The 19,567-nt window shown below is 43.3% G+C and overlaps 6 protein-coding genes across 14 annotated transcripts; 2 read left to right on the top strand and 4 right to left on the bottom strand.

The window, feature by feature from the left end:
- Positions 1-126: 126 nt before the first annotated feature.
- Positions 127-8,602, bottom strand: LOC111594851 (protein melted). Of its 6 annotated transcripts, none has more exons than XM_023308323.2 (10): positions 8,551-8,602; positions 3,782-3,935; positions 3,456-3,707; positions 2,586-3,396; positions 1,761-2,527; positions 1,456-1,699; positions 1,173-1,339; positions 977-1,105; positions 630-911; positions 127-568 (listed from the first exon to the last, which is right to left on the bottom strand). In XM_023308323.2, exons 2-10 carry the CDS (start codon positions 3,884-3,886, stop codon positions 311-313), a joined length of 3,015 nt encoding a protein of 1,004 aa, XP_023164091.2. In that variant the 5' UTR covers positions 3,887-3,935; positions 8,551-8,602; the 3' UTR covers positions 127-310. The 6 variants fall into 6 exon arrangements, with proteins under 6 accessions (XP_023164091.2, XP_023164097.2, XP_023164092.2 ...); XM_023308329.2 differs by having other exon boundaries at positions 1,761-2,524; XM_023308324.2 differs by having other exon boundaries at positions 8,511-8,591.
- Positions 8,603-9,997: 1,395 nt separating this feature from the next.
- On the bottom strand, positions 9,998-11,191 carry LOC111603689 (acyl-CoA-binding protein homolog). 2 transcript variants are annotated; one of them, XM_023321374.2, is made up of 3 exons: positions 11,130-11,191; positions 10,500-10,533; positions 9,998-10,390 (listed from the first exon to the last, which is right to left on the bottom strand). In XM_023321374.2, exons 2-3 carry the CDS (start codon positions 10,512-10,514, stop codon positions 10,142-10,144), a joined length of 264 nt encoding a protein of 87 aa, XP_023177142.1. In that variant the 5' UTR covers positions 10,515-10,533; positions 11,130-11,191; the 3' UTR covers positions 9,998-10,141. The 2 variants fall into 2 exon arrangements, with proteins under 2 accessions (XP_023177142.1, XP_023177143.1); XM_023321375.2 differs by having other exon boundaries at positions 11,126-11,163.
- Positions 11,192-12,583: 1,392 nt separating this feature from the next.
- Positions 12,584-13,184, bottom strand: LOC111603709 (acyl-CoA-binding protein). Its single transcript, XM_023321410.2, has 2 exons — positions 12,989-13,184; positions 12,584-12,924 (listed from the first exon to the last, which is right to left on the bottom strand). Exons 1-2 carry the CDS (start codon positions 12,995-12,997, stop codon positions 12,685-12,687), a joined length of 249 nt encoding a protein of 82 aa, XP_023177178.1. The 5' UTR covers positions 12,998-13,184; the 3' UTR covers positions 12,584-12,684.
- A 535-nt stretch (positions 13,185-13,719) lies between these two features.
- On the top strand, positions 13,720-14,007 carry LOC111603698 (acyl-CoA-binding protein). Its single transcript, XM_023321398.2, has one exon. The coding sequence runs from the start codon at positions 13,753-13,755 to the stop codon at positions 14,005-14,007; it is 255 nt and encodes an 84-aa protein (XP_023177166.1). The 5' UTR covers positions 13,720-13,752.
- On the bottom strand, positions 13,936-16,196 carry LOC111603697 (Bardet-Biedl syndrome 1 protein homolog). Its single transcript, XM_023321397.2, has 6 exons — positions 16,175-16,196; positions 15,823-16,113; positions 15,523-15,758; positions 14,629-15,463; positions 14,066-14,575; positions 13,936-14,003 (listed from the first exon to the last, which is right to left on the bottom strand). Exons 2-5 carry the CDS (start codon positions 16,100-16,102, stop codon positions 14,106-14,108), a joined length of 1,821 nt encoding a protein of 606 aa, XP_023177165.2. The 5' UTR covers positions 16,103-16,113; positions 16,175-16,196; the 3' UTR covers positions 13,936-14,003; positions 14,066-14,105.
- A 309-nt stretch (positions 16,197-16,505) lies between these two features.
- LOC111603680 (protein male-specific lethal-3) lies at positions 16,506-19,225 on the top strand. 3 transcript variants are annotated; one of them, XM_023321361.2, is made up of 7 exons: positions 16,506-16,719; positions 16,859-17,037; positions 17,105-17,770; positions 17,907-18,403; positions 18,467-18,551; positions 18,617-18,711; positions 19,150-19,225. In XM_023321361.2, the coding sequence occupies exons 1-6, from the start codon at positions 16,618-16,620 to the stop codon at positions 18,666-18,668; spliced, it is 1,581 nt and encodes a 526-aa protein (XP_023177129.1). In that variant the 5' UTR covers positions 16,506-16,617; the 3' UTR covers positions 18,669-18,711; positions 19,150-19,225. The 3 variants fall into 3 exon arrangements, with proteins under 3 accessions (XP_023177129.1, XP_023177130.1, XP_023177128.1); XM_023321362.2 differs by lacking the exon at positions 19,150-19,225 and having other exon boundaries at positions 17,105-17,430; positions 17,503-17,770; positions 18,617-18,772; XM_023321360.2 differs by lacking the exon at positions 19,150-19,225 and having other exon boundaries at positions 18,617-18,772.
- Positions 19,226-19,567: the final 342 nt, after the last annotated feature.

The following is a 19,567-nucleotide window of genomic DNA, read 5'->3' as shown; positions in this document are numbered from 1 at the left end:
ATTTCGCAAAATTTTTGAAAAATCCCTTGAAATGGTAGGTACTAATGCTAGATAAGTCTATAAGTATGGGCATAAATACGTTCATATATATAACATGTATTCGTATATGGTATATATATATAAGTATCTTCATATGTATATGTATGTGTATATGTATATGTATTTGTATATGTATATATAGACAGCTATATGTTGCGGCCGCCGCATTTTGTCTTTTATGTGTTTTGTTTGTGGTCTTTACAATTACAAATAATCTCACAATGTAGGTTCAGGTTGCGATTGGGTTCTGGGAATTGGGATGCGCGGCAAGCTAGAAGGAGGGCTTGCTGCTGCCAATGCTGCGGGCGGGTAGGCTGTTGGTCTTCACAGTGGGATTGTCGCGTGCCTGCGAGTGGGCGACGACAATGCTGAGACACTGCACCCATTCCTCGGCATTCTTGCCATCCTTGGGCTTGAGTATTAGGGTCTGATCGGCAGTAAAGATCTCAAACGCCTTGGGTATGTTGCGAGCGCCACGAGAAACCTTCACGGAGCGTATTTGATTTACATCGATGCTTTCGCCGCCGCTCTGCAAATTGTGTAAAATCTGGTAAACAATTTGATCGAAGTATTTGTGTGTGAACACTTACGGATCCCTTGCAGGACAGATGTGCGCCGGAGAGCGTAAAGTAGCGCGTGCGCCAGCGCCTAAATAGTCGCCACTTGCCCTTCTTCTCCTTGAGCTGGCCCTCAATCATGGGCTGGTTGCTGCCATTGAGAAAGCCAACCGCCTTGTCCGGATGATTGCACAGAAAGCAGCCCCACTGATACTCCAGCTCATTGCAATTGGGATTGGACTTGTCCGTCTTGGACACTTCAAATACATCCAGAAAGCCCGAGTGGCGCAGCTCGTTCACAAGTATCTCGCGGTCCTACAGACAGGTGGAAGGCGTCCAATGAGCACGAGAAGCTTGCTTGGTTACAAATGGATACCCACCTTGACCTGGGGAAATTGACTGGTCACCAGTTCGGTGAAGCTGCGATTCTCGCACTTGAGTATCTGCCAGATGTTTTTCAGATTGCTGATGCCCGGCTCTCGAGTGCTGAGCACGCATTTCTCCTTGACCTGAGAGGACGCACAAGGAATCTTATTAAGATAGCTTCCCTTAAGACAGTTTCCGGTTCAAACTTACAAAATGGCGCACTTGAAAGTCTAGGAAGATCATGTGTATCCAGGTCTTGGGGTTGCGTGTGCGCATCGTGAAGCACGTCTTGGAGTAGAGGCAATGCGGACCACGAATCTGGCAAGCGAAATGCAGCTTGGCCACCTTCTTGCGACGCTCTGCAAATTCATTAGAAACTGTGTGATGTGTGTATGTGTGTGTGGTTTAAGTGATCAAGCGAAGTGTGTAGAAAGAGGGAGAGAGAGAGATCAGTATAGAGCAGTGAAAGAGAGTGAGAGCAGGAGGGACCTACCCTCGATGCTGCAGCGTGTGGGTGGCGGCAGATGCTGTGAGACCTCATCCATGTATGACTTAATCGAGATGAAGTTCTTTTCGCAGAACTGCTGCACGGGATCCCGCATGATCTGATAGGGCTCAAAGGTGCTCATGCGCTGGTCCATCACGCTGTTGGCATTGAGCAAAGTGCGGCTGGTGTTGTCGCTGCGCCTGGGCGCCACATTCGTTGTGGTTGTGGGACCCGAGACAATCACCTCGCTCTAAGCAGACGAATGCAAAAGGTAAGCTAAAGGAAGTCAATGATATTTTGGGGATAGTTACATTGCCATTCACGGGCAGCTTCATGACAGACTTGGCGTTGCCATTGCTGGAAGATTGGGGCACAGCTGGCGACGCATGATGCACGGAGACGGCATTCTGTGACTGCTGCACCGCAGCCGTTGAGGCAGCCACCGATGGCGGTATGGATATGGAGCCCACGGACTGATTCAGTGCGTCTGTGCTGTACTTCATCAGCACCGTGCTGGAGTTGAGCAGCGTGGAGGGCCCCTGCGAGTGTGGCCGCACTTTGGATGGCGACGTGGTCACAGTCACTCCGCCCGAGGTAACGGGTATGCCATGCTTGTTGTGTCCAGTGATGATCACATCGTTGCTTAAGGGTGGCACTGGCGTGACCGGGGGATTGGCTGGAGACGTTGGCTGCTTGGGCATGGCACCTGTCTGCACGATCACATTGCCATTGGAGCTGCCGCCGGGCTGTTGATTGATTTGAGAATTGCTCAGCCGCGTCATGCTCTTGTGCAGTCCGCCAACCGAGCCGCTGGCCACATTGAGTCGGGTCACACTTCTGTGCGTGTTGCTCGCCGGATGCAGGCGCCCAGTGCTGCGCGAGTCGCCCAGCTTCACACGTCTCGTATAGCCTGTGTGCGGAGGCGTGGGCGTGGCAACGGGCACAGCTGCTGCGGGTGTAGCTACTGCAGCCGCTGGCGCTGGCGCTGCACTGGGCGTGGGCATGGCATTAGCAGCGCTTGGCTGCTGAACAATGTTACTGCTGCTGCTGCTGCTTGGAGGCGTTGCAGCTGGAGCTGCTATAGAAGACCTCAAAGTTAATAAAGGTGTAACTGTTGCTTGAGTATTGCCACCTACCTGGCTTGAGCTGCGTGCTGGTGCTGGCGCTGGGGCTGGGGCTGGAGCTGCTGTTGAGGCTGACAATGGTGACGCCGCCCGAGATCTTGTTGCCCACATCATGCTGTGAGCTGAGCGCAGCATTCTTTTGTCGCACACACGCCAGCACCTTGTCCGTAAATAGCACGGGATAGGCGGAGCACAAACGCGTTGCCTCCTGCTGCAGCAGCGCCTGGGCGGGCAGATGCTCCAGCACAAAGTCCAGCGCTTGCTGAGCCGTCTCCTTGCTGCCAATGCCCGAGGTGGTTAGTATCTGGGCACACAGTGTGACCGTGCTGGGATTGGCCTTGGCTGCCAGGCGCAGCTGCTCGAAGTGCTCGACCAACAGGTGGGGCGCATGCTGCGCCAGCTTCAGCAGGATTTGCATGGTGATGTTGGAGGTGTCGCTGTCCTGCAAGAAGTTGCACAGCTGCGGCACACATGACTCCAGCACCGCCGGCGACTTCTGCACAATGAGCAGATAGAGCTGGAAGACGGCCATGCGCTCCTGGGCATCGCACTGTGGCAGCAGCGGAATGAGCTGCGGCGCATGTGGCGTTACCGTCTCCGGCGAGACCTCGTACACCTGCGAGAGCACACGCAGCAGTCCATAGTTACCAGCGAGTATGGAGTCCATGATCGGCTCCATAATGTCTATCAGCAAGTAGGCGTAGTCAATGGCAGCCAGCGACAGGTAGCTGGCCAGATTGCGGGACAGCTCCTTGTTGCCCTTGGGCAGAAACTGCACGGCAATGGGCAGCGCAATTTTCATCAGTTCTTTCTTATCATAGTTCTGCAGGGGCAAAGAGTTAGGCAGGAGGCACAGGCAGTGACAAGGCGTGCGCGACTCACCAAGAATATGCTGGAGATAATGTCAGCAGCGATTTTGGCATGTGGCGGCTCCTCCTTGGTGGCAGCCACCGGCTGCAGATTCCACAGCAAACAGGTCTTCAGCAAATCGACCAGAGCTGCGCAATAGCGTTCCGCGCTGCGTGTCTCCCGGATGCAGGAAAGCACGCGAGTCACACAGATCTCCACCACGCTCTGATCATTGTTGTTCTTCACGTAATCCGCGTGCGAGATGATGGGATTTATTTCGCAGAGCTGCAGGTGAGAGGCAGGCGATTAGTTTGTTATCAAGGGGGTCTTTCGCTCTTTCGCTCATTCACGCGACTCACCACCTCCGTGATGTCGTTGACAATGTCCGCATCGGGCACCGAGAACAGATCTCCGGCTCTAGACAAATCGCGCTTGGCGAGCACTTTCGTAAACAGTTCGTGCATCTCGTGGCCTCGGGCTGCCTTGGTCTAGTCAATCATTTCCTTGGGCAGGCTGCAATAGAATTGCAGAATCGAGCATTAGTTCGGGCTGTCTGAGTTTGCTTGTTCTCTTCGCCCTTTCAGTTGCGTTGCCATTTTCATTGCCATCTTCGCGTTTGGCAACGTGCCCAGAGTTCAGGCGCCGCTCGCAGCGATTTTTTATCTTATCGCCAAGGCAAATGCAATTGGCGGAGCGAAGGGTGCCAAACAAGCAACTCAGATGCAGCCATCAGCAGCATTTCTCCACTTGACTAAATATTTGTTGCACTCTCTCTCTCACTCTCTGCCTCTCGCGCTGGCATTTCCAGCCTGGCGTCTGGGCTGCATTCACGTCTGCTGACTTATATAAATAGATATATATAGATACAGATATAGATATAGATATATATAGATGTGCGGCTATGGCCAACAAAGACTTGTTGCATTGTCTCCATGCGAAACGAACTCGCCAAAACCATCCACTTAGCACGCTGCCTCGCTAGACTGTAAAGGTTTTACTACTGACTAAAGTTCTAGCGAAAAACTATAAATGATATTAAACAACTGCACTCGTCCATAACTCCTTATCGGCAATTGGGCTTTATCAGCTGCTGGCTTTGTGGGCATTGTAACTGACCTTTTAGTGGGCTTCAACGGGAGCTACAAAAACCTTTAGACATATTTGTTAAGTATGACAAATAAATTCGATTTCAACACACTTTAAAGATCGCTTGTTGGTCAAGGTTAACTGTACACACACACACACATACATATATATATGTGTGTATATAAATACATCTTTATGTATTTGTATATTCAACTGATTTGGCAACATTTTGCCCATGCAGCAATTCCGAAGAAGGTAATGAAATACGCTGCTGCTGCTTTTGAATATTTGTGTTTCTGTTTCGTATGTGGGGATTCCCTGGGAGTGTTCTCGGAGAGCGGGCACTGGGTCTCTTCAAAACACATGCGAACTGCTGTTTGCTCCGCTATCGGAGCAGACCACTCGACGGCTGTCACGAATGTGCACAGAAATGATTGTTGGCCAAGCACAGACGTGTGTGGAATGCACTTGGCGTCGCAGCGAATTAGATTTTGATTAGATGCGCAAAATTCCACAGTCGTGGGGATTAAGACGTTAAGCCTTAAGACGGCTCACACAATGGAATTTGCTTTGTGGGCGCATTGAAAAGCTGCACAACATGACTGACGCTGCCTCTGGCTTCCTCTCGCTTCCTCTGTCTTTGTAGCCATCAAGGAAGCGACGCCAACGCGCTGCGGATTATTAAATTTTCAAATAAAAACCAAAAGTTGCATAATCCATAGACGCCTGGGCAGCCAGTCAGCCAGTCAGCCAGTCAGGCAGTCAAGCAAGCCAAAGAGCTCTCTCTCTGCACGCGAATTGCAGACGCAGACAGCGACAGACTCGGGACGGACATTTGCTTCCTGGAAACCGGGACAGCCGCAGCACTTTGGTTGTTGTTGTTGTTGCTGTTGATTTTGTTATTTATGGCTCATTCGCGCTCAGGTTGCAGCAAAGAAACTGGTTAAAAAATAAATAAAGAGGCAGCAACAAGTCGCAGCAACAGCAGCAACAAAAACAACTTTGCGCGCGCTCGAGAGAAAATTAAAAGAGAAATAGAAATACACCTATATACACATATATATATAAGTATAAGTAATGGATGATGATGATGATGGCGTTGGCTAAAACATAAACCGAAACCGGTGCGGCAGGTTAATACACAAGCCCAGTCAGCCAGCCAGCTAGCCAGCCAGCCAGCTAGCCAGACAGCCAGCTAGCCAGTCGGCCCGTACAAAAACACAAATACAAAGACGAAGCGAAACGGATCTCGTAGTCAAGAGAGGGCAGCCACAACAACAAAATCACATAGATCACTGGACACAAACAATGCTGAAGTCTTCGAGCCGAAATGACAGAGTTCAAATTGGCTTAAATGAGCAGCGTAGCAGTTGACATTTGTGGTCCATGTGCAAATGACTTAATTTGCAATGCAGAGCGAGCGGAAAGATAGAGAGGGCGAGCGTGGGAGGGGCTGGGAGAGAATAGAAACTCAAACTGGCAAGCGGGGCCAAGTGTTCAGCGAAGTGACAAGGCTTTGAGTTATGCGTGCCACGCCTGCCAGCCCCAGACCCAGCCCTGCTGCAGTCTCACATTCAAATATTCGATCTACGGTGCGTATACGTATTGCAATTGCAGTGGCTATGGCAATATTTTGATTGTGAGTCGCATTGCGTGCAAGGCAAGTGTCTTGTTCTTGTTTGCGCATTCCTGGTCACAGTTATTTGCCGTTGTTGCTGCTGTTGCAAATACCTGGCCTTAGGGAGCGTCAAGTGTCGTGCGGCTGGCCAGGTTGCAAGTTGCAAGTTGCATGTGGCAAGCTGCAGTCGCAGTCTCAGCATCGGTCATAGCTTAAGTTGTGTTCTGCTCTAAGCTTCAGTTAGGCGCACATACAAATCGAGTATTCTGCGTGGTTGTTGTTGTTGTTGCCATTGTTGTTGTTTTGTCTGGCTGAAACAAGTTTTGTGGTCTGGCTTTGGTTGATGCCTGCCCTACGCTACGCATGCGCAGAGACTTCCATTGCCGCAGCTCAGCGCAGGCAATAGCTTTTTACAGAGAACTAAGCTTATATCTAATAAATGTTAAGCCTTGCTAAACGGAATGCCCTTCTATGCAATTCTCATGAGTTTAAAAACGCTTCGTGCCTTGCTGATTAGTGTTAGATTAACAACTTAACAAACTGATCAACCTTACCTCTGCTCGTCTGGCTTAGTTAGTATATTTAGATGGTGTGATACTTATATGCTTATCTATATGTATCTATATCTATATCAATGCATCTAAATTCATCTGGAATCATCTTTATTTATATTTCTATCTATTTATCTAATTCTCTTTTGTTGTTTTTCTATCTCAGATAGGTAGATCTATATATATGTATCTCTCTTATTATCTATTTATCTATCTATCATTCATTCTTTTCCATTTGAATATGTTAAACATCATTCTAAGCCAAGTTAATTTACACTTTTACCTTTAGTCATGTGTCTCTCTAGAGCCGTATACCTAGCTTAATCGTGTCGCCTGCCTACACACACAGCTTCCCATACAAATTGCTGAGCAAATTTATTAAGCCGCAGCGTGAGAAACCAAATAAAAAGAAATTAGCAGAAATAAAATAAAAAGCCGAAACAGAATTTATGTTAAGCCCTCATTTGGTGTTTTTACACAAATATACTTTCTGATATATAACCACAGACACAGCTATATATAGATATATACACGATTATACTTAAGTAAATACAACATCAACACGGTAATCCGAGCCAGACACAAGCTAAGCAAAGGATAGGTAAACGAGGGGGCTCTTAGGGGCTTTCACGGCTGCGGGGGGAGAACGTGTTGAAAAATGAGCGTCGCGTGAAACTTATTAATGAAAAGAGCCGCAAATGAAATGCTGCGAATTAGCGCTACAACAACAATAACAAGAACAAGAAAAAAACAAGAACAACAAATCACAGCACATACGAAACACAAGTAAAACAAAAAACAGAAGGAGCAAGAGAAAAGAAATCGAGGTGTAGAACTAAGTCGCACAACACAAAGTCCTAAAACATAAACGCTTTGGCACATTTATGAAGGGCGCTTTTAATTAGCCGCTGCTGGCCATTGGAACAGGTAGATAAGCTGCGCTAAGTCAACTAAGACGAGCTGCGTTGAGTTGCGAGCTCGCTTTAACGGTAAACGTTGACTTACCAAAATTGCATGCTCTGTCGTAGCTACATATATGTACGAACATGCATGTATCTGTGTGTGTGTGCATATATGTGTGTATGTGTGCGGCCCAGGCAGACACAGCTGGCTCATATCAGGGAGTTGAAACTGGCCGCAAAGCCGAGACTGAATACAGCGCCAAACCAGACACACGCTCTCGCTCACACTCACGCTACCTCACACACACACGCAGACTCTCTCTCTCTTTCTCGCTCGCTCACTTGCTTGCTCTATGCTCCGTTTAGGGGGGAAAGGGGAGGTTGTGCAGCAATAAAAAACACTTGAAAAGGCACGAAAAAGGTAGACGACGACGATGACTGTGGTTGTGCTTGTTGTTGTTATTATTATTATTGTTGCTGCTGCTGCTGCTGCTGTTGGTGGTGAGCTGTCGGCCAAGTCAGCCGCACAGCCGCCGTTGCGCCGTTATTGTTGTTGGCTTTTGGGTGTAGTTCAATATTAATTTTATTGTTGCTGCTGCCGATAAAGCACAAAATTCAGCATTGCTGTTAACAATATATACTTGTGCGGCTTTTGTGCTTTATATATAAACACACTCACACATACATATATACATATATAATTTATATACGTATTTATGCAAAGCAACTATAATTTAAAAAAAAGCAGCAAAAATTGTTTTGTTTTCGTTGATTTCTTTTGTTATTTTTAACACAGTTTTTGCGCTTTCTGTTCTTTTTTGCCACAATGCTTTATATCGCGTTGCCTTCTTTTCTTCTTTTGTATTTTTGCTAATCACATTTTGTTAACACACAGACAGACACACACGCACACGCATGCACACAGACGCACACAATTGGAGAGAAAGAGAGGGTAAGCAGCGCAGACTAACCGACGGCTCATGCGCGCTGGCCAAGTCCAAGCAAACGCGTTTAGGCCAAAACGTAGACTGAACAGCTAGCACCAGTTGCCAGTTGCCCGTCGTTGCCCGTTGCTGCCGAGCGAGGCACTTCGAGCTCTCTCTCACATACACACACACTCTCCCTGTTTCCTCTCTCTCTCGCTCGCTCTCTCTCTCTCTCTCTCTCTGCCCTCCTGCCACGCTCGCGCTCTTGTGGCCAGCGATCTCTGCGCTGGTTTCGCTCGTGCACACACATTTATCACCGTTTACTTATGCGCTTTTCATTCATAAACAAAAAGCGCAGCGCGCATTGTTGTTGCTGCTGTCGGGCTCTCACCTGTGCTCACCTGTTGAGCAGCCGGCAACAGCGACATGTTGCCAGCAGCAATTACAACTGTTGCCAGCGGTAATTTTTTTGAATTCCTAACGCCTCTTCGACAGAGTTGTTAATCAGCTGGAAAGCAAAAAGAAAAGCATTTCAATTACGCTTTGCTAATTGTACAGGTAAGTGCAGAGACTTTCGTATAGTGAAAATATGAAATGCAGAAATACAGATGCAAATGCAAACAAGATTCAGCTTGCATAGATGTCCACATATTTGTTGATTTTTTCACAGTCTCAAAATTTTAATGCCAATATTTAAAAATATTTTTATTTAATATTAATTATCAAATTATATTTTTATTTTATATTTAACCTTACTTGCAACACTTTCGGTTTTTATTTTAGTAATTTTGCCGCCGTTATAAGAGTATGTATCTGGCATAGGAAGGCTCTACTGTACACTTATGTTTATCAATATCTCAGTTTGACAAACAAAATTGCAAAACATTTTAATTTCTACTTCATTATTTTATTTTAATATATTTTTTATAGTTTGAATATAGAAATTTATATATTTAAATATTCGCTAAAATTGCTTTATTCAATTCTTGATTTTTGACTACACTTGAATAGCAATTCTCGCATCTTGACACCCGGAAGTTTAGCCAGCTTGTCGTAGTAATACGTTATACTAATATTTAGTTTCTCTGATGTTCGCATTTGTTCTATTCATAACGTATCTCCGTGCTATGTAAACACTTCAGTGTTTAGGAAATGGAAATGAAGTCAAATCCATTATTTGCTGCACTTTCGCACCTTGATCCGCTGCACTCAGTCGTAGCTAAAGCGTAGCGTCAAGGTCGTTGGCATTACTAATACAACTAATTCTTGGCTCGCTTGGCATTGGATTATTTTTTGGTGAGCCCATTAACATTTGAGCGCTAATGGACAGTCGAGCGTTCAAAGAACGAATTGCAATCCTAATACGTATACGTATTCGTGTTCGTAGACAAGCACAGCACTGCCCAGCCCAGCTCGGATTTGAATACATATTTGCCTTGCAAATAACTAAAAGGCAGAGGGGAATGCACTTTGAGCAGAGAGGCAAGGCAGCTTTTCGGGTATACAAAAGTTAGTAATCAGGTTTTATTAGGCATTAAGAAGATCTCTTTCCGTATTATCTACAATATATGTTTAAATAGATTTAGTCTCACTAGTTGTTGTATAAAATCAATTTAGTTTGGCTCAGGCCTTGCGCTTAGGCATACTTGGCAACCAGAGTCTCGACGAAGGCAATGTATTCCTTCTGTGCTGCCTCGGTGGACTTGCCCTTCTGCTTGCCCCAGGCCTCCCACTTGGCCTTGCCCTTCAGGTCCAGAAGGCCGGGCTTGCTGGTCTCGTTGTCGCCAACGGTGGCCTGCTTGAAGAGGGCATAGAGTTCGAGGAACTCATCATCGCTGGGACGCTTGGTCAGAGTCTTCACCTTCTCGGCGGCGGCATTGAATTGCTACGAAAAATTTGAGAGATTAGCACAACTCAACAGGTTGATAAGCTATTGACTTATCACTGAACAACTGTGATAAGATAAATCACATAAATTATTTCCTGTCACTTACCTCAGTGAGGGACATTGTGGATTTAGATTATAATCTGCAAGTAACAATTGAAGCCTGTTTAATATGTATCTATGACGCAACATAAATTATAAATGTGACAATGAACTTGATGGGGCTACCGCGGCTGCTACTGCTGCTCTGCTTGATGATATGACAAAACCAGTTCGCTGATCACCATTAATTGGAGGGCCTGACAAATGGACTGCCGCCAAATTGTCTAGCGAGATGAACTTTGGCACACATCGCACGATTTTGAGTACAGCAGCGTTTAGGAGAGACGTAACTTTCACCAAGCAGCAGGCAGGCAGCAGCGTAATAAGAATAGAAATTCATTTATGAAAATTATGACGGTAGCTAAAAAAGATACAAATGTATCTAACGGATACATCAGCACCAGCACAAGCACCAGAAGCAGCAGCAGCAGTACTAGCAAAATTTTTCCCGCCGGTAAAGGAATTTGGGCGTGGGTTGAGTACGTGCGAATCATATGTTATTGCTCGTTGGCTAAAAAACACAGCCGTTATCTGCGAGCTTTTCTGATTGTTGATTGTCACATGTGTCAATTGTTGTTTCTTGTAATATATTGATAATGTGGGCTGGCACTTGTTGAATTTCAGTACACGCACTTACGCTGGTTTTTGCTGTCTGGGCGGTTACAGAACTCGGCACTGTCTGAATCCGAGTCTCGATTTGGCTTTCAATTTAAATGTTTTCGCGTTGCTCACGATCGCCGGCGACGCCGAGCCAAAGCTCTCGCTATTTTGAGAGCGTCCGCTACTCTGCCCCAAGGCAATTGGCAACGGCCAAACGGGCTATTGGCGAGCTCTCCAAAGTTTCGCTCTGCTAGATTAGCTTTGAGCTGCAATAGAATTTGTTTTTGGGATGTGGATCTTATTTTAATCATATAATCAGTAGAGTGCGAAGTACGACACTCATCTAATCGCAGCTGTAGTCACGACTTTGTAGAATTTCTTCTAATCAGTTCTCAACACCTGATGACTGCTCGACGTATACACAACTTAATGGCTCTGCTTATTCTATCTGGCCACGTATGTAGTAATGAGGACAACAAATTGCAATTCTATGAACTTCGATTGTTAATCGGAACAATACAGTAAGCACTTCTAGAAAACTTGTTTGAAAGTTAGTCAGCTTTGAGATTAACAGTAAATATAAACTTTATCTATAAGTTTGAGTTATATACAGATAATAATTTCAATTTTCTATGAATGCATTCAATTGTTATTTATATTGAAATAAACTTATCAGAAATTCAAGAATTATAAATTAAACACAAATGAGCTGAAGTGTTATTATCCTATATACCACCAGAATCATATTTAAACGAAAACCGTCATAAAAGCTTTTCGTTATTAATGGAAGCTTATAGAGACGTAGCTCTTACACCTTTGAAAATTTGCATATTTAAGCTTAGCATACTTTCAGGCGCCTGATTTTGAGTTGAGTCAAATTCAATGCATAAATGAAGCAACATATATACACTTTTTATAATTGAAATTGTTTGTATATTAATATTGACAATAATTAACTCGTGTATATTTATTATCTTCTTTATAGACTTTAGTTTCTCAGACCCTTTTTCGTAACGGAAACCTTTGAAAAAATTAAACTCATAAAATGATTAATGACTGTCTGTTTTAATCGACTGCTTCATTTAGATAGCAAATTGCTATCATGCTGAGACAGCTGAAACAAATTAATCATTTTATTATATAATTATTTATATGTATATATATGTATAAATATTTATATATATTTAAAAATAATCACGAAATATGTTTTGATATATTAAAATTGAACTACTTAAAACTAACTTGTATACTTTTAATTAAATATATATATATATATATATAAATAAATATATACATATATATATAATATATACATAATATATATATATATACATATATATAATATATACATATATATATATATATATATATATATATATATATATATATATATATTTAATTAAAAGTATACAAGTTAGTTTTAAGTAGTTCAATTTTAATATATCAAAACATATTTCGTGATTATTTTTAAATGCTTACGGTTTATTAAGGTTTATATAAAATTAGTATAAATACATTTGATTAACAAGGACATTTGTGGCATAAATAATGTATAATCTTGTGAGCTATTGCATAGTTCTTTAAATGCATTTTTACTCGTATTTGGCAGCATACTTCTTGTACACCTCGATGTAGTGGGCTTTGGCGTCTTCAAGAGTCAGACCAGCCTTGCTCTTCCAGGCATTGTAGCGAGCCTTCTGTTCCTCATCCTCTGGCTCCTCAATGTTGCAATCGCCAACTGTGGCCTGTTTGTAGTAGCCATAGAATTCCAGGAAATCCTCCTTAGTGACAGTCTTGCTGAAATTCTTTGCCTTCTCAACGATTTCCTCAAACTGAAGCAAAATAGAATAAAGTTATTATAGCTGATATTCCTGTATCACTTATATTTTAGCTTACGGTCAACATATTGGCTTTTTGCTGGTTTGTTGTGTCGGGCTAACGAAAACAAATTGTAGCTGCTCGTTTCAACGCATAGTTATATATATAATGGGCCCAAACATAGAAACCAATTTTTGTTAGTTAATCTTATCAAAACAGGAGACAGACTTGCAACTCCCTGTTCCCTGTTGCCCAAAATTACGGCATACACTTAGGCACATACATCATACTATCTGATTGGCTGATTACTGAACAGAACTCGTACGAGTTTGCACTTGCAGTTTGTCAGAAATAATATTAGCAATATATATATATATATGTATAATCGCAATGATAGATCTAAGTATATATACATGGAGTCCCCTATGCACTCAAGCGATAAGATTAACATGAATATTTTATGGTGTTCGTCGCATATGTTTTATCATATATATAAAACAAGTCAATACTCAATAACTGAAGATAGCTTGACGACTCAATCAAGTTGGTAGTGATGATGTGTGTGTTTCACAGCCAAGTCAAATTTTTATTTCAGTTTGAATGATTCATGCCCACAATTATCTTAGATCGGACAAACACTAACGGCACTTATCTATAGTATTTTTCCAAAATATTAATTAATAAAATCGTACCGCAATAGATAACCGAGCTGAAAATAGGCTTACCATATGCAAATGATCCTAAATTTAAATTAATTAAATTTTATATTACTAGAAGAGATTACTATAAATAGAAGCGAGTTGGTTAAAATTGAACAACATTCAGCACATTAGCCTCGCAAGATGGTCAACTTTGAGCAAGCCGCCGAACTCGCCAAGAAGTTTTCTAAGAAGCCCACGGACTCGGAGTTCTTGGAGTTCTATGGACTCTTCAAGCAGGCCACCGTTGGAGATGTAAACATCGATAAGCCTGGATTACTCGATTTAAAGAAGAAGGCCATGTATGAGGCGTGGAGCGCACATAAGGGTTTGTCCAAGGATGCCGCCAAGGAAGCTTACGTCAAGGTCTACGAGAAGTATGCGCCCAAATATGCCTAAAGGATAAGGCCATTAGCAATAAACATAATATTATGTGTCAATAAATATTAAAACTTACAAAAAACAACAAATTTTAGTTATTTTATGTTCAACAACCTTTAAAATGCCGCTTCCGATTGGGGCATGGCCACCACAGCAGCGATTAGTGGCTTTGCCTGACCTGCCTTCATCAGCATAACACGGATTTGGGAATTGTCTGGCGTCAGTGTATCTGGTGGCAGCTTGTCCATTGCATCCAGCACAGCCAGCACCTCAAAGTCTACACGTAGCGGAATGCCAGGCAGAACACTAGGCAATCTGGCCACAGACTGTTGTATGGTATAATGACGACGGTCAGCATGTAGCAGTACAGCCAGATTCGAGGCCATCTTATAAGTTGATAGGTTCTGTACGGTGAGGTAAAGTCGAAAAGCGGGTCCACTTCCACAGACCTCGGCAGCCAACTTCACGGGCGCATGTGTAAGATCACCTGAAATGGTGCTCTCTGAGGAGTTAATAGCATCAATTGTGGCACGTGCTGCTGTGTGGCGCAGTCGCCACAGCTCCATCTGAAAGCTGCCATAGCTAGCTGCAAGAGAGTGGGAGTTCACAATGGTTTACTCCAAGATCCATGCAACTTACACTTGGCCTGCTGCTTCTCACGCGCCGCTTGCTCTACGAATATGGAGCTCTTCTTCGACTTGTCCAGTATTGATGCATCTCCGATCTTCTGAGGCACCGCGAAGCCCTTTTTCGTTAATGAAACCGCTGACGTGTCCGGTTCAAAGTGTGTAATACGTCGCAAAATCTTAATAATAATATCGCCCGATTCCGTGACAAGCGTGAGCACATGATCCTCCATTCCCATACGGCCATATATCATGCCTGCCACAGTCTGTGGTACCACGAATTCGTCCACCATATAGCGATTCAAATAGAAACCCACTTTGCCACCTTGAAGTGCGACGGCCACTAGTGTGACGCCCAGGTGTGTAAGCGGTAGGGGTAAAATGCAGACCGGCGCTGCTTCCAATTGCAGTTGATAAAGCTGTTTACCTCGTTTCGAGCAGCACATATAGTGATTCTCCATGGTGGTTATAACGATTGTCTGATCAATAGGCAGCAAAAGCAGACCAGTCAATGGGGTGGATAGCTTGAAAATCTCCTGACCCTCGCTGCTGGACTTGCGCAACAGGTAAACTCCACCATTCCGCGTGCCCACCACAATGCAGAAATCTGTCTCATACGTGCCATGTATCGAAATGAGACTCGGCACAGCTGTCTCATAGTTGCAAACTCTTGACTGATATATCAAGTTGAACCCCTGCGGCTCCAGCACATATATGTGACCGGTGTCTGTAGCCAAAACCAAATGGGAGGGGGGGCTCACATTACTGGAAACTCGCTTCAAACAACACATGGCTACAATATTGCCCGATCGACCCACAACCGAATCCTTGTGGGTGCTGATAAATGACTGGCAAAGGGATAGACATCAAATAAAATATGATTCTATTTAGATAGAACTTCTCTTACAGCTCGTTCCTCTTCAGCTAACTGTAGCAGCCGTTGCGTTTTACGCGAAAGTTTGGCATGGTCCACATCCTTGAGCAACTGCAACAGTCCTTCATGTGTCTCCAGTTTCATCACGGGCAATTTGCGCCACACCTCCAATTCCAATTCTTCGGCATCCGTGGCGGGAATTGTATATTTAAAAAAGGGCTTCAAATGCCTGTAGAAAAGCACCGAATCGGCAATGGCAACTGCAATTACTGACGAATGGAAACCAGTATAGTAACATAAGGAAGGTGCATTCTTAAGGTCTAAGTTACTCACCCGGCGTTTTAGGCTCTGTTTCGTCTGTGTAGAGACTTTCAATAGCAGTAGGTATTCCAGGTAGCGATTGCTCGTGCTTAAGTTGTAGCCCTCGAAATACTTTCAGCTTGGCACTGGGCTCCTCATCATCTTCCAGTGAAATGTCAGCCACTAGAAGTCGCACGTAACCATCGCATTGCACGTCGCTGAGCGTCATGCAACTGGACAAAGTTGAAAACAGTTGAGGTGTGTCTTCTTCGAAGTCAACGTGCAGCCAATTGGATGCCGATGATGTTGCCATGCTAATAAATCCTATTTTTTTTAATATTAAAAAGAGTATGTTCACTGGCTGTGGAAAAATTAGAATATGTACTTTGTTTTGGTTTTTCCTCCTTAGCAACGGTTTGTTTTTAAATTGCGCCGATAATGGTTATCGATTATAAAATGATATCGCTACATGCCAGTAGCAGCGAGCGCATACAAGTCGTATCGGTACATATGATTTGCGTTACGCAGCAATATCAAATTTAATCTATTTACCTTAACAACAGAAAAAATCGTATTAATTTTGCATGTCTTAAAAATTCTGCAATTATCATGATAGGAATTTTTTAAGTGCAGGGTATAATTGATGTGAATAAAAAGAATTAGTAATTTGCTGGTTCACTACTCAGAATGTGCAGCCCTAGTTTGAGCGCTTTTTGTGTGACTGGCAGAAAGAGTCAAGAACGCGAGCGACGCGACTCGTTGAATGCAAATAATAAATAATATTATTTTAGCCATAAGTTAATAGTTTATGTGATTTTTTCAAAAGTGATGACGAAGCGTGAAAACGAGGTTCAGCTTTTCAACAGGGGTGAGAAAGTCCTGTGTTACGAGCCCGACAAATCGAATGCTAGGGTCTTGTACGATAGTAAGGTAACCCACGCAAACACACATACACACATGCATGCACTCACGCATACAGAAACAGCGTTTCGAAACGTCAAACACATAAATGCCAAACGCGAGGTGAATGCTTCAATTTTTCACAACGTAAAATTTTGGTTTTCTTTAGGTTTTAGCTGTGTACGAACGCAAGGACGCCGATAATCTACGCTATTTTGATTATAAAATCCATTTTCAAGGCTGGAACGCATCCTGGGATAGAAATGTGCGCGCCGACAGTTTGTTAAAAGACAACGAAGAAAATCGCAATCTTCAGCGTGAGCTGGCAGAAGCCGCGCAGCTACAAAAGTGAGTGAAATTTGCGCACGTGTGTGTGACTATATGTGAACACCTGTTTATTGTTTACAATTTGCAGGAGTGGTGGCTATTCTTACAAAGACACTAAAACTCCGACTTTGCCATCCGGTAAAAAGAAGCGTTTGGCCAGAGGTGTCAACGCTGAAGATCAGACAGCAGATCCCCTAGACATATCGCCGGCATCCCAGCCGGTAACTCCACAGCACGAACTGCCGGCACAGCAGAAGGGTGGCGCCCACATGCGGGATGGTAGTGGAAATCGGTCGCGGGACAACAGCCGCGGTCGCAAGGGCCAGCATGACAAGTCGAGCACCGGTGGAGGTGGTGGCGGCGGTGGTACTGATGTAACCATGAAGGACCAACGCAAAACCGGCCGTACGGAGGGTGAGCGAAAATCTGCTAAGTCTCAGTATAGTCTGCATGTCTCACCTAAAGATACGCATACAACTGATGCAGAGAAGCGCGTCCATCAAGAGGATCGTGTGATGCTTCGCATCAGCGAGCGGCTACGCGAGTATATGGAATACGACTACAATATGGTCTGCAAACTTGGCAAGGAGCACGCCCTGCCCGCTCGCATGCCCATCGTCACCATCTTGGAAAACTTTGTCAAGCAACGAGCCGTCGAATTGGCTATTGGCATCAAGCAGGACAGTTCGAGGGCACGCAACACGCAGAGCCGTAATGCGCGCATGGAGCGTGAGTACGATCGTGTAATGTCCAAGTAAGTATTAGGTTTGGCTTGATTCAGCTCCCAACTGTAGAGAATCCCAATCGATTGGCTGATTCCAATTGTGAGTCGTTTTCCATTTTGTTTTATTTAATCAGCACTCATTAAATCCATTACTATAATTCTCTAGCGTCTGTATGCTCAAGGAAGTTGTAGATGGACTGCGGATCTATTTTGAATTTCATCTAGAAGATCACCTGTTGTACAAAGAGGAAAGGGACTATGTCTTAGGCTGCCTTAACGATGATATATCGATATATTCCAACAAATTCGCTGACCAAGCCAAGGAATACATAAATCCCAGCACCGACAATGAGCTCATTTCAATGGATGGCAATATGAATGGCACAAATGGAGTCGATGGCACCATTCTAGGAGGCATTGAATACGAGAAGCAGCTACAAAAGTGCCTGCTATACATTGTGAAAAGCAGTGGAAAGAATAACATCGCACATGCCTATGATCAGCGAACCTCTCCCTATACGGCTGCCTACAAACTGCCCATGGAAATGCGTGGCTTTCTCTGTGAGACTTTTAGCTGGAGTCTGTTGGCTAAAACAGAAACACTTTTGTATGGATCTGAGAAATCTATGATATTTGGTGCACCACATTTAGCACGCATGTTGAGTAAGTTGAAAAGCTATTTGCATTGAGTATTTTCATAATTAAATGACTGTTCTCCTATTGCAGTTTTATTGCCCGAATGGCTTAATGCTTCACCCATATCAAATGAGAAACTGGAGATTCTGGTGCCACATCTTAACTCCTTAATCAAGTATTTGAAACTTGTATGAACAGCCTTAAAAAATAGTTACTTATATTGTTTCTTCTTTGTTTTAGTTACTTGGAGAACCATAAGGAATGGTTTGATAAGCAGAATTATTGCAAATAATGTATATGAGAAGTATCCATCCCGCCTGGCAATCTTAGAAAAGGTTTGATTTTTTTAGCTAACAATTAAGATATAAGACAAGACATTGACATTTTTTTTTTTCATATTATTTTATTTTATTTATTATGCATTTTAAAGCTTGTGTTTTTTTATTTTTTTGTTTAAGAATTGTAATTGTCATTTGTTCATCAGTATCAATATCAATGCATAAATCAATTATGATTTTGGTTGTCTTTTTGTTTGTTTATTTTTAACTACACAATTGTAATAAACGCGCTTCTATAAAAAGAACTTTCCTACACATGTATAATCGAATAGTGTCTAAAACTATATGTTAATGTTAATATGGAATAGACAATTTTTTAACTTTTAATTCTAAGTTAGAGTTGAGTAGTTTTACAAACTATTATATTTCTTAAATTTTTTTGTGCTCAAATACATATATTTAAGAATTTTAATAATTTTCTGTCTTTTTCTTAAGAATTAGAATGTAAGAGGTCCTTGGAAACGATGAAAAGTGTGCAAAAATAACTTTCGCATTGAAACACATTTTGTGACGGAGCTCACGGCGCACCTGTTTCTGTTTACCTTTGGAATGTGCTAGAAATGATCATCATTATCATCATCGGACCCTTTGCTGGACCCACTCTAAACTAGATGCTACTACCAAGTATAACAACTGCTCATAAATAACTCTGGGAGCTAGGGTTTGGGGTTTGTTGTGCAACGTTAACAATTAAATGGAGTAGTTTGTGCAAAATCCTGCCTAGAAATTCGAAATATTTACTTGTTTCTCTTTTGTTTTTGATGTCGTTTGCTTGGACGGTTTAGATTAGATGCGTTTTGTAACTTGTCTTTGTTCTGAGTTTGTAAACTTGGGACGTTAACTTGGACGATGC

This window comes from Drosophila hydei, unplaced genomic scaffold (assembly GCF_003285905.1).
Source record: "Drosophila hydei strain 15085-1641.00,03,60 unplaced genomic scaffold, DhydRS2 tig00000001-arrow-pilon, whole genome shotgun sequence".
Taxonomy (NCBI): Eukaryota; Metazoa; Arthropoda; class Insecta; order Diptera; family Drosophilidae; genus Drosophila; species Drosophila hydei.
This window is presented reverse-complemented; position numbering and strand designations above follow the sequence as displayed.